The 12,605-nt window shown below is 41.9% G+C and overlaps 1 protein-coding gene across 3 annotated transcripts in view; it reads right to left on the bottom strand.

Moving 5' to 3' along the window:
* Positions 1 to 3,944: 3,944 nt before the first annotated feature.
* The window catches only part of nlgn1 (neuroligin 1), a 209,371-nt gene continuing 200,710 nt past the window's right edge, over positions 3,945 to 12,605 (bottom strand). For all 3 annotated transcript variants that reach the window (XM_036586467.1, XM_036586468.1, XM_036586466.1), the window contains 3 exons: positions 11,632 to 11,844; positions 8,185 to 8,974; positions 3,945 to 6,564 (listed from right to left, as the gene is read on the bottom strand). In XM_036586467.1, the coding sequence (XP_036442360.1) occupies positions 5,730 to 6,564; positions 8,185 to 8,974; positions 11,632 to 11,844 (1,838 nt within the window). In that variant the 3' untranslated portion in view covers positions 3,945 to 5,729. The remainder of the gene's footprint in view (positions 6,565 to 8,184; positions 8,975 to 11,631; positions 11,845 to 12,605) is intronic.

Raw genomic sequence — 12,605 nt, forward strand, 5'->3', positions numbered from 1 at the left:
TACAGTAACAGCGCTCACAGACAACAAATCAGAATGCACTGTCATAAAACTGACGCATTATAAATATTCTGTCTCTCTTGGGTGGGTCTGTGACACCGTGGCTGCAGCCCTGAGTCAGTAGTGTCCAGTTGTAGATCCGCAGTACCGCACTTTCAGCCCCTCACTTTCAGACCCGCAATATCAGCTCCTTACAAGTACGTCTCTAGTGGTTCATTCCAGAATCGCAGTTACACTTTCCTGCCCTTACGAGAGAATTTTAACGGGGCATTTTTGTTGTGTATCGTGCGCGTTCAAGTGTTTTTTGTAAGAAACAAAGAGAATACTGAGGTTGTGAAAGGGGGGTTAATTAGCTTACTGGTATATATAAGTTGGTGTATTTTACTGGTGTTTGGACCCATAGACTCTTAAAAGGTTCCTCAGTGTTTCTTTAGTAAAGAAAATAGTTCTGTTCAGAACTATGAGTTCTACATATAACCATTTCATGCTTAAATAAATACTGTATTCGATAGACGTCGCAACGCTGTAGGCTTTCATAGCTCTGCGCCCGCGACACAACAGAATAGAACATCATTTGTAGTTTCTTTGAAAACTTGTATGACAACGCAGCTAATTAAACAACAGTAAAACCGCAAACAACAGTCTGAAAACAGCTGCTACAGTCAAACTGCATTAACAGTAGGAATTTAAGCCCAGGGTCGCCACGGCAATCAGAAATACTAACGTTAGCTACTTGTTTTCCACACGCGTTGCGTTTCACTCTCGAGCTCTTTCTCTGTCACACAGGGTTGCCAGATTCGCGGTTTTCCAAAAATGCCAGTTAGTCTGAAAGTACAGTGCGAAAATTACACTGTGGAGGGGTGTGTTTTCTACTTGAACTGCTTTTTAAAGTAATCGCGGCTTGAAAAAACAAATCATCGTAAAAATGTGTTTTGATCCCAGTTCTGAATAGCTGGCAACCCATACATTCTGTCTCTTTTACGTCATTTATTGTCGAGCGACGCGTGTCGCCTGGACTATATGGGCTTTTACGTGACATCATATCCGGAGCTGAGACTGCGGGTCTACAGCTAGACCCTTCTCCCCTGGGTAGACGGTGCTGTTTCTACATTTAATCTCATGAACGGAGAAAAGTGGAAAAAAAAGAATCCTTCTGAAACTACCGAGGTCCGGACCTCAGTGTCCTCATAGCTGGTTACGGCCATGCTGACATTGCTAACACTAGAAGTCAAGAGTCACTTCGTAAATACCTGAAACCTGTTCAAACCACATCTGAGTCTTCATTAACCACACGGTATGACTTATTGTGAACTGTAAATATATAAACTATGAACTTCACCATGTAGCTGAATGCTTGGGGCAGCCATCATAGACAAGAGGTGTTGTGCTGTCCGGCACTCATGTCATGCAAGCACATGGACACTACAGAGTATGCTAGCAATTTCTGTTGGTTTTTAATAAAAATGTTAATCTTCATGCTTAAAAAACAGTAAGCGATGCCATAGAACAACCACCTTTTTTGTTCCCCAAAGAACCTTGTTTGATAGAGATTTGTGAGTTCTTTACATAATATCAAAGTCCTTTCCAATTTAAGGGTTCTTGCTAGAACCTTTGCCGTATGTGGAGGTTCTTTAAACTTTAAAAAGGCTGTTCTAGTTCACACATTACATTCATAAAAATGGCTCTCCAAAAAAACATCCCTGAAAGATTCTTTTGGGAACCAAAAGTGGTTCTTCTGTGGCATCATAAAAAGAAACATTTCTGGCACCCTTATTTAAAAAAGTGTTGAATTTTGTAAGCCTCGTAGCTCCAAGGCCAGTCATACTGTGTTCTAAACCACAAACGAAGTCTGCGCAATCTTAATGAAGACTTGAATGTGGTTTGAGCGGGTTGGAAGACATTTTGAAAGTGTATTTATGGAAAAGATTTGGGTGACTGTTGACAGCATTAGTCCAACAGCTCTGCTTTAAAACTTAAAAAGCAAAATTTGGACGCCAAATACATCTTGGCTGATCGACTACATCTGGCATAAGTGGAACATTGTCTTAAGCTAGAATTTTTCCTGAACCATTTCTTTGATTATATCCCTGTGTAATGATACAGTGGGCACAGAAGTCTTACGATTTGGCCAGGGTTAGCTAATGGAGATAGGCAGATAGGAATAAGTTAGCTATTGCAAGATCAGTTCAGAATTCTGACAAGATGTTCTGAGGCCAAGGAATATGGGTTTGATAGAGCATGACACTGTGGCAGTGTAAAAGGACTGATTTGAGCATGACACTGTGGCAGTGTAAAACACACTGATTCTGTTTTTTGTGGGTATAGGACTCACTGGATGCTGTAAGATGTTCACAAACCCAGGGTAAATAAAGAGTTGCAGTGATTTGAATTCAGCTTAATAAAATCATTTATTGTGCTCCAGAAGAGTAAATCCTATTTAACCAGAAATAAAGACAAAATGACAAATAATCTACATTACAACTCCCCTCTGATATGGTTCCTATGAACAGGCATTTTTGATCATCCCTTTGAAGCTTAGACAGAAGAAAAAACAAGAATAAAATAAAAATAAAAAAAAGAAATCAGATTTATGTGGTTTGGTTACTGTTTATAAATGGCACTCAGTATTGTATTACATTCAGTCATGAGGCTGCGTCCTGTTGCTTATGTGTGTGTGTGTGTGTGTGTGTGTGTGTGTGGGACTTCAGGAGTTCAGGAGACGCTTCAGGAGTCCTCTGCGGTTACAGATGTAGCCCAGCTCTCACCTTGGCCCTACATGCAAATGCACGAGAAGAATCCTCAAAGCGGCCCCTTGTATGAACGGCTCATTAAATTTTAACACTGTTGAAAAGGAGCCTCATTTGGAATGGGGGCTCAGGGCAGGGCTGCTTTGCATATTCATACCTGTATTGATTGAGTGAGGGGGGATGTGCTGAGGGGTTTTAGTTAATGGTATGGCATTTGTGGGAAAGAGGGCTTATTCTGCGCTGTATTTACCGTCCTGTTACGCAGGGCCAGCGCGCAGCCGAGCAGCCCCAGGGAGGCCGTGTTCTAGGCGGGAACATCTTGTTTGGGACTCGCCGCATGTCACAGGTCGCCGGGGCGGTGAGAGAGCTGCATAATTCTCTCCTTTTTCTTTGTCCTTTTCTCTGTACCTCTCCCACTTGCCTTGATGGCGCTGCACTGTGTCACTGCAACTTTCTCAAACAGATCCTGTCTGTCTGAACTTCTCAACTTACAAACTGTTTATTTAAAGGTATACCCCAGTGTTTTTCAACCTAAACCACATCTGCTGCCTCTGTAGCATTGAGTTGATTACAATGGACCATATTTTTGATGCACAAAATCATAAAACCTGTTGACTAAAATACATGTATAATAGAAGCAAATGGGCAGATGCCTAAAGTGTTGTTCAATTCAATGGGTTTCTGTTTTTTTTTACTGATATAAAGGAAAACATACCACTTGTCAGTTACATATCATAATCAACCATACGCTACAGATTCAGCAGATTAGCTGAAATATTCCTTTCATTACTCCTCATTGGAGCTGTCTTAGTCATACGTCTGAAGTTTCAAATGAGTTGTGTATGACCATGAGTGATGCCTTTGCCCAGCCATGTAGCATGGTGTGATGGTCAATACAAAGCACAAGGACTAGCAAGGAAAAGACAGACAGCACTTTTGTCTGTAGCCATACAAAGTCTGTTCAACTTGCTGGGGGAAGTAAAGCCTAAATTAACTAATTTTTCTAACGCACTTTGAAACTCAAGCTGTTGATAAACCCAAATCTTGTCTGTGTTTGACAGGTTACTTCTCTGCAGAGTGATAACATGTTTGCATTCAGTGAGGAGGCTAAAAAGGGGCAAAATGAATACAGATAGAAACAGAAATGGCAAAATGGCTAGTTTTGTGCAGCAATGACTATAGCAGGGACAAAAAAATAGACTTGCAAGAGGGCCGTGACTAGTACAGTGGATGCAAATGGGGGCTAGAGTAGCTTGCTTTGACATGGTAAGGGCTTCCCTCTTCCTTAGACTGCCACCTCTGCACCTGCTGCAATCTGATGCAGAGGCGTAGGATGAGAGGGCCTCCTAATCCACACTGTCAGCAGATAGCCTCCCCGCGACAGGCAGAAATTTATAAGCATTCGTCTTTAAGCAGGGCTACAGCATGGACTTAATAAAGGGCACAAGCAAAATCAATGCAACCAATCATGTTCCACAGAGCTAAAGTTATGCAGAACGATTCCCAGCAATATGTCTTCATTTCTTCCTAGCCCCGGGGCACCAGTTATGCAGGGGGGATTTCCTGATGAGTTAGACAAAGAAATGAATGAGAATTAAACCACGCAGGTTGTTTTCTAAGGTAAAAGTGGTCTTTGCCTATAAGCCAGAGATGAGAAGAAAAAACCCCAAAACAAAACAAATAAACATAAAAAACAATGTATAACAGCTGAGACCAAAATGAGCAAATTAAAAAGAGTACAATGAATGTCCCACACATGGGATCTCAAACAGCAAGTGATTCACCACTATTAAAAAGTTTTACCAACACACATTGTACAAAACTAGTCCTTATAACCAGGTTCACTCAAGCTATTTGTGAATGCACTCTATTTAGCATATACCCGCCCCTTTCCCTTCCCCGCATCCAATCAGGACCCATCGCCTTCGCTTGTGTCACTGTATTCCGATTTCAGTAGGTTTCTGGGCCAATCAGAGCAGTTTTCCTCAAACAAATCCAATGGGGATGAAAATTATTATTCTTTTTTTTTAATAATGACTTAATCAGCAGAACAGCCACCAAGCAGATAAATTGTCATGCGCTTCGTGCTAAAAATATCCAGCTTCCCTTTTTTATTTGTCCGCCAGTTCTCCGAATAGACAGCACTTGTGTGATGAAGCTGTATCTGCCAGAAAAACCAGTGAACTTCCCACTCGCTATATGAACTGCTGGCAGATTTTTCCAGTACTGACACCCCGCAGTCAGGGCTTGAACAGCATTGGTGCTTTGTGTACATATCTAGATATGTAAATAGATTCTATACAATAAAACTGTTCCCAAAAAATAAACTGACAAAAAGATTCCAAGACATTTGGTGAATGTCTCTATTGTGCATATTTTCGAGGAGTTCTTGTCCTCCTCTTTTTCTCCGTTAATGTTTTATTCCGTATCTTACAATGCCTCCATCCTTAGGAGAACACATGCCTAAATTAGGTAAGCAGCATCTCCTCTCTGCTCTAGAGAGAGTAATCTACAATCCGATGCCTCGGGAAAACAATATGCTTTCTTTCATTTACAAAAGGGGCCTCCCACACACCATCTCTGCCGCTGCTGCTGCTGTTTCCTCCCTGGGTAACTGAATCAAGCCATCGTTCCAAGCAACCTGGAGTGATATCTGTTTGCCAGGAAATGGCCCCGGCTTCGTCACAACAGCAGGACTAAAAAAAAAAAGACATCCATCTCTGTTTTTCATTAGATTTGAAATGTTTCCACACATTTTCTCATCTCCTTTTTTCTAATAGAAAATGATAGTTTTCCTCCCAGGGAGCACAAAAAAAAACCCTGTGCCGTATTCCACATGTTCCTCGAAACAGCAAGCGCACACATGTTCCCCAAGAAATCCGTGGGCTTGTACGGTATGCCTGTGGGTGAGAGTGTGTATTGTCCAGGTGTGTCTATCTGTGTGTATTTGGGTGTGCTTGAAAGCGGCGCCACGCACGTATGAGGCTATACTCTGGTGGTAGAATGTGAGTGGGGGTGCGGGTGAGGCAGTGTGTTGTTCTGTCCGCTGGGGTAGCTGTTGAAGGGGTGCAGCGAGCTGAGACCAGGCATGCTGTTGGGGATCATGGTGATGGTGTTGGGGGTCATGAGAGGGATGTCGTCAGGCGAGCGACGCATGGCCAGCGTGTAGTCGGGCGGGCAGGCAGTCCTGAGGACCACCTCGTGCGGGTGCATGGCCTCGCGACACTCGCGCTCCAGGTCGCTGTGCTTCATCTGCAGGGACATGATCTCCTCCTCTTGCGTGTGGGGCAGCTCGTTGGCTGTGGTGCGCTGTGGGCTGCAGCGCCGGTGCACCTCATGCCGCCGCTTGTCCTTTTTGTAGTAAAGCGCGGCAAAGGCCAGGATGTTGAGGAACAGCAGCGAGGCGCCCACGGCGATGGTCACACTCAGCTCTGTGGAGTAATCCCGCTGGTCCACCAGGAAGGGCTGGTTTTGGTTCTGGTTCTGGCTGTCCTGCGTTTCAGTAGGGAAGGGCGTGGGGAAGGGACGCTTGGTGTTGGCTGGTATCTTCTTGGGGGCACGTGGTGTGACCTCTGGTGGTGGAACCTTGGTGGTGGTGGAGATGATCTGGGTGACCTCGTTGAGGCTATGCAGATGGGGAACCAACTCCAGCCACAGGTTGACCTTGTTGGCGCGATAGTGCTCTTTCACTCGGGGCTTCAGGCCAATGTGAAGGTACAGCTGGTCTTTCTGGTTGTAGCGCGTCCAGGCCACCTCTTCAAAGCGGTTGGGCTTAGTGTGGATGAACTTGGTGTCCTGTGGCACCGGTTGGTTGGGGTCACTGCAAGGGAAGGGGGACAGATTAGCATCATAGTCCCACTGATGTGCAAGTCAGTACACTGTAAACTACCTTCATCGTGAAAAATGAGTGCATCAATCTTCTCGACATTCCTATGTGAGATTGCAGGTCAATGTTATATATGAAAGTCATTAGTGGTCATACAGTCCTCCTGGGCTTGTGTGGTGTGGCAGAGAAAAGGCCATTCTACTTTATTATTGCCTGAGAAAACAATTACTGACGCAGAGACATGCTTAAAGGCACTGAGGAGAGACTGTTAATATTCTCTCTCAGTGAACATCACAATCTCCTGACAAACTGCCACTGCTTCTTAATTAAGAGGAAAAAGTCAGAGAACCGAAATTACACATTTGCAAGTAGCACAAATTGATTCGTCATCCGAACTTGAGGCGACATCCAAGGTGAGATTTTATGAAATCTACTGCAAAGTCAAATAACCAGTAAATGTATTCCACATCATCACTGTGTCTGTATCTGCAATTACAACATTACACCTAAGACGAACAGGGATACATCACCGGGCAATTAAAAAGTCATAAGCAGCATATATCATAAACCTGAGAATCACTACAAATTGAAGCTTTGTTATGTGCAGTCCTATTGGAAACAGTTCCCTAGCAACAACGTGAAGATTAAGAAGAAGAAGAAGAAGAAAAAAACACATTAATTTAATATCAAACTTAAACAGTTCAGCCAAAAAACTACTGAATTTACATATCGCTGTACACTGAACTTACATATCGCTGCTGTGGGAGGAAAACCTCCATGAAAACCTCCAATCTCCATTTTTGTCATAATTTTTGATATAATTTGAAAGTTGCCCTTTACATTGTATGTAAGTTTCACGAAGAATGGACTAAAAGAAAGGACCTGAAATGACTTGGAAAAAAATCTGGTTCCACTAACTTACATTAAGAGTAAAGTAGGTTTTTTCCTTCTCCTGTAAAGTTACCATTTTGGAGATATGAGGTTTTCTTCCAACAACAGATGGTATAATACCAGACTTCAACAATGAGGCATTTAGACCATAGCTCCCAAAAAAGTTGAGAAAAAGAAATTCTTGGCGGAATGCTCTGCTGACCACTGTGGTACACTGCTGATGGTGGCAGAATTTTATGCCTCCACTGAAAACAATGGAATACCTGATTTGCCATCATCCGTCTACCATTAACATGTAAACTCAGCATAAGGGTTGCTTATCAAGAGCAGAATTTCAGAAATAGGGGAAATGTCTCAAAATGATTTAAAACAGAACTTAACCATGTCTTGGAGAAAAAAGATTAAGAGGAGATCTTACAATATTCTTTTCCTCTGGGAGGCCTATATTGCTGTGACAGGAGAGAGCAGGGGGTGACTGTCAACTAAGCCGTCACCATAAAGTCATACAAATGCAAAAGGCATACAAATTTCAAACCATTAAATCCTCAAAAATGATCAATTATCTTAAGTGTCTTCACATCATGTCTTACAATATAAAACAAGCCACTAAATATTGGTACGTTATTAGTGTGAGAAATCCTTGGGACCTCAATGTCGGTCAATTTAATAGCACAACCAATGTATCGGTCAGACTCAAATAAGTCCTTGTTCTTTATGACTTACCCAGTTTTGGCAAAGTTGGTCCAGTACGTCATCACCACAGCACTGAGCATCACATCGTTCTTGGAGAAGTTGCAGGGGAAGAGCTCAGTGGGTCCGATCATAGGCAGGCCGAAAACATAGGGGATCTCGTCTCCATGTGCCGCATCTGCCCAGGGTGGCACCTGCTCCGTCTGACAGTGGTGGTAAAAGGCGTAGAAATAAGTGGGAGATCCGAAGCTGGAGTGCAGGTCTGCCGTGGCCACTGCAGGCGCAACCCACTGGTGATCAGTAAAAAGAGCAAGCAGTGTCTTCCTCCTGGTCTCCGGATTGTGACGGTCAGCCCAGTCGGTGTACATGAACTTAATAGTCTCCCGCAGGATATCCTTGCCCTCAGGGTAGCCATACAGGTCGTCCACAAAACTCGACACGGCGTAGTCAAAGTCATTAGCCTGAACGCCGTTCTCATTATCCACGATGAGCTCGACAAACTTCAAGCCCTCGCCCTGGTTGACCCCCAGCATGATGTCATAGTTCAGGAACTCCCCTTGCTCCATGAGGATCTGCGGGTCATCAGGGATGACATCGCCATCAATGACAGGACCAAAGGCGATGTGGTAGCGCGCAGGCTGGATGTCTTGCTCCACAAGCTCCTTGTAGTGCTTCTTCTGTAGACACTCCACCAGGTCCACTGTGTCTTTGAAGTTGCAGCCCACCTTTTTGGCCAGCATGCGGGCGTACTTAGCAGGCTGGAAACTGACAGCCCAGCTGGACAGGGCTGTACCACTCTGGGCAATAGCTCTCTGGAAGAGGCCTGTGAAGATAAATAAGATATTGGCAACGATACCCAACCGTGGACATACATAGACATAAATGCTATGAGGAAACTCAATGTTTGAAAAAAAATTGCAAACTGTAAATTTAAAAATCACAAACAGACAAATGCCATGCAAATAAGAATGTAACCACATATGAGCATGGACTATGTACTTAAAAAATTGTCTTTTTTCTTTGGTGCTGTACCAGAGTATGCAAAGAATTGAAGGTATGAGTTGATACTGAGCACCACATCTTTGTTATGACAGCATTAATGAATTATAGCTTTTACTCTCTCAACACAAACAATGAGGCATTAGCTTAATTAGTATCAGAAAAGAATATCAAACTTCATGCAAACAAATCAAGACCAAGAAAGCAAGACAGTGCGTTTGTGTGCACAGCAAAGTAAGACATTATATGTTACTATGACAGTCTCCAGCATACTCTTTCTTTTGGTTGGAATAATATAAAACAGTCTATTTAAAAAGATGTGGTGACATGGAAGATATTAAATGACATACAAATCAGAACAGTTATTCAACCGATTCTCTTGTTTCGATGACAGAAAAAGAAACAAACAAGGGACCTAACTACTTATTTTTTATATTATTATCATTATTATTATTATTACTATTATTAAAATTATTAACATTATTGACATCCTGTTCTCAATTCTGCTCTGATGCTTCTAATTTATCCAAATAGCCTGAATATTATGCATTACTGACATAAGCATTCTTAAGACTCAGTAACACTTTACTGAACGGCAGCATTGATAATGCCACATGACATCTACATAAGCCTTTCATGACAACTGACAAACATCAATACAGGCTTATTCCAACAAGCATCAGTTGTCATAAAGGCTGCTTTTGTCAATTTTGATGTCATTTCACCTTAGTTAATGTGTTACAAACTAGTTGTTGAAATAAGTCTTTACAAATAATGTGTTAAAGCAATGCAAGGCTTATGTAGGTGTTAAGCTTGTCACAACTATTACATAACTACCTGACTGCAATTTGAGATAATCACAATTATTTAAGCTCACCGCAATTATTTAAGCTGACCATAATTACTTTCCATGCCACATCGTATCACATTTGTCAGTTCAGTTGAGACAAAATAAAACTAAGCAGGAAACATATTCACTAAGACACGTTGTGGGTCTGATAGAAACAACACAATTCTTTTTACCAGGTACACATTCACAACTTTTAACTGGATGCCATCAGATGTTTAGGGAAATATTAGGGGTTTTGTTTGTTAGCTAGACAACGCTAACTTTGCATGTATGCTTGCAGAACGGGGTTTTCGCATGCATTTTCACTGCCTCTTACAGTAGAAACGTGTGATTGTGTGTGCAACAGTTCAGTATATCATTTTCATGTCAGGTGTTATACAGCCTTATGAACACTGCCCTTCAGTAAAGTGTTTCCTAAGAGCCTATTTATATGAATGACTTATGTAGGTGTTTTGAACAACTGACAAAGTCATTTATGAAGAATTGTTTTATCATCCTGCTTATAATGATTTACAAGCAGGGAAATAATGAGTTATGACAATTACTGTCCTTATAATAAAAAAAAACTATATATTATTCTTATATAGTTTTATATATTATTATTATATATTAATATTATTCTTATTAGGCAACGAACATTTACTTAGCGGTGAAGTGATAGTATGTAATTCTCAGGTCAGTGAGAAGGGCAACTCAAGGTTTGTTTGAATGATGGTGATAATGTCAAGGGATGCTGATGTGGAAAGACCTTTGCAGTTCCACCTCCCACGCAAAGAGATAAATGGAATTAATTAATTACCCTTTCCATGTCAATGGGTTACTTCTACAGGAAAAATGCTACTCCTGAACTGTGAAAGCATGCGTGTGGAAAGCATGACGATCGGTATGAACTCCACTGAATAAAGATGAGCCGAGAGACCAATTCAAATACATTTTTCATAAGCAACTGGTTTCAGGTCAGACTGATTTAGCCCCTTAAAGTGTGCCAGTGGAGGGGGAAATGATGAATGATCTGTTCTAATGCAGGAGCAATGAGAAGCCTGTGACTTTGCCCGTAACCTTGATGGCTTGACAATTCTGAATCACGCATGCATTACCAGTGCTGTCTGCAATACCAGTGGAAAATGTTGTAGTTATCAAGACCCATAAAGGTAATGGTAGTAGATGGTGAATGAAAGTACAGTTGTAGAAACAGTGACACAGAGTACAACTCGAATGTATGCATTACTATGCAGTACAGGAGAAGAAAGAAAACAAAAGGAGACCATGGATGGGTGTTGCTGCCACACACCGCTGTTAAACACTACAGCGTATTCTGCAACCTAATCCAAACGTGACTACACACAGCAGGGTATTTGGATAAAAGAAAAAGATGAATCAGCCTTTCCCTAGGGACTTCCTTTGTGTAGTTTGGAAGTATGTGGTGAAGTTATCAAGTAAGTTCTGTTAGCACACCTTCAGAGTACAGGAAGGGAGAAAAAAACAAAACTGAAGATTCCATGCAAATATATGTAAGAACAAATGCATCTCAAACACGTAAGAACACACAGTCTTAAAGCAGGCCTTAAATGTGGCAACAAAGTGGCATGCAAACACCAAAAGGGTCAAAAGTTGCAACCTCTGCATTATACCTTTGGTTGAATTGCTCCAGCGGTTACCTTCAGAATAATGGGACAGAGTGAGGAGGTTCACACAAGAGGCCCCGGCCCCAGATCCAAAAACAGTAATGCGTAAAGGGTCACCGCCAAAGAAGCCGATGTTTTCACTAGTCCAGCGCAGCGCTTGGATTAGATCTAGGAGCCCGTAGTTCCCTTTGGCCGCCTGGTCTCCTGTGCTTAAAAAACCTGCAGAAGAGGAAAGAAAAATAGGTTGAGAACACAAGCACTTGACTTTAAGACCCATACAAAGAAAGTGCGGTGCAAAAGATCTGTTCACCAATAACAACAGGGGCAGAGAAGTTGTTCTGGTATTAATCATTCCTCTGTTTTGCTTCAAATTGTTTGGGCACCTGTACAAAAGTGAAACAACGTAACATTCGTTAATTGTAGTGATGACAGTTGGCCACCTCTGGAGGGCTGAAGTAACTGCCTCTTAATGATTGTTTATATCGTTGAGCTCACAAATTTACCTGACCTCCCCTGACAAACAGTGTAGAGCCTAATGACACCATTAACCAGGATAAGAGCCTCATTTGCACAAGACTTTTGGTATTACTGAAAAAATCAGATAAATAATTCAGTATTTTTTCTTTGTTTCATGTATTCTTCCCACCTTCTTAAGGTTTTTAATTGTGTGCTAAACTAGGTTTTTTCTTGATACTCAACTGAATCTGTATAATTGCCACTAAGCAGTGTCACTAAATACAGCATGTAATACTACACTTCTGGCCTGAAATTAGATTGTTTTACACTGAATCCCTGATGACGGACTGTTAAGAAAGTACCCATTGTTCCATTCCATGCCTTTCGTGCCAATTAACAAGACTGCAAATTTGTACTCATATGTTATCGTTTTCAGCGAAAGATTATTCATTCAGCCAACACAGCAATTACAGCACCAGTGGATCTTAATGGCTTCATCCACGCCTTCACTTTTACTCTTTCAT

The sequence above is a fragment of the Colossoma macropomum genome, unplaced genomic scaffold, assembly GCF_904425465.1.
Source record: "Colossoma macropomum unplaced genomic scaffold, Colossoma_macropomum, whole genome shotgun sequence".
Lineage (NCBI taxonomy): Eukaryota > Metazoa > Chordata > Actinopteri > Characiformes > Serrasalmidae > Colossoma > Colossoma macropomum.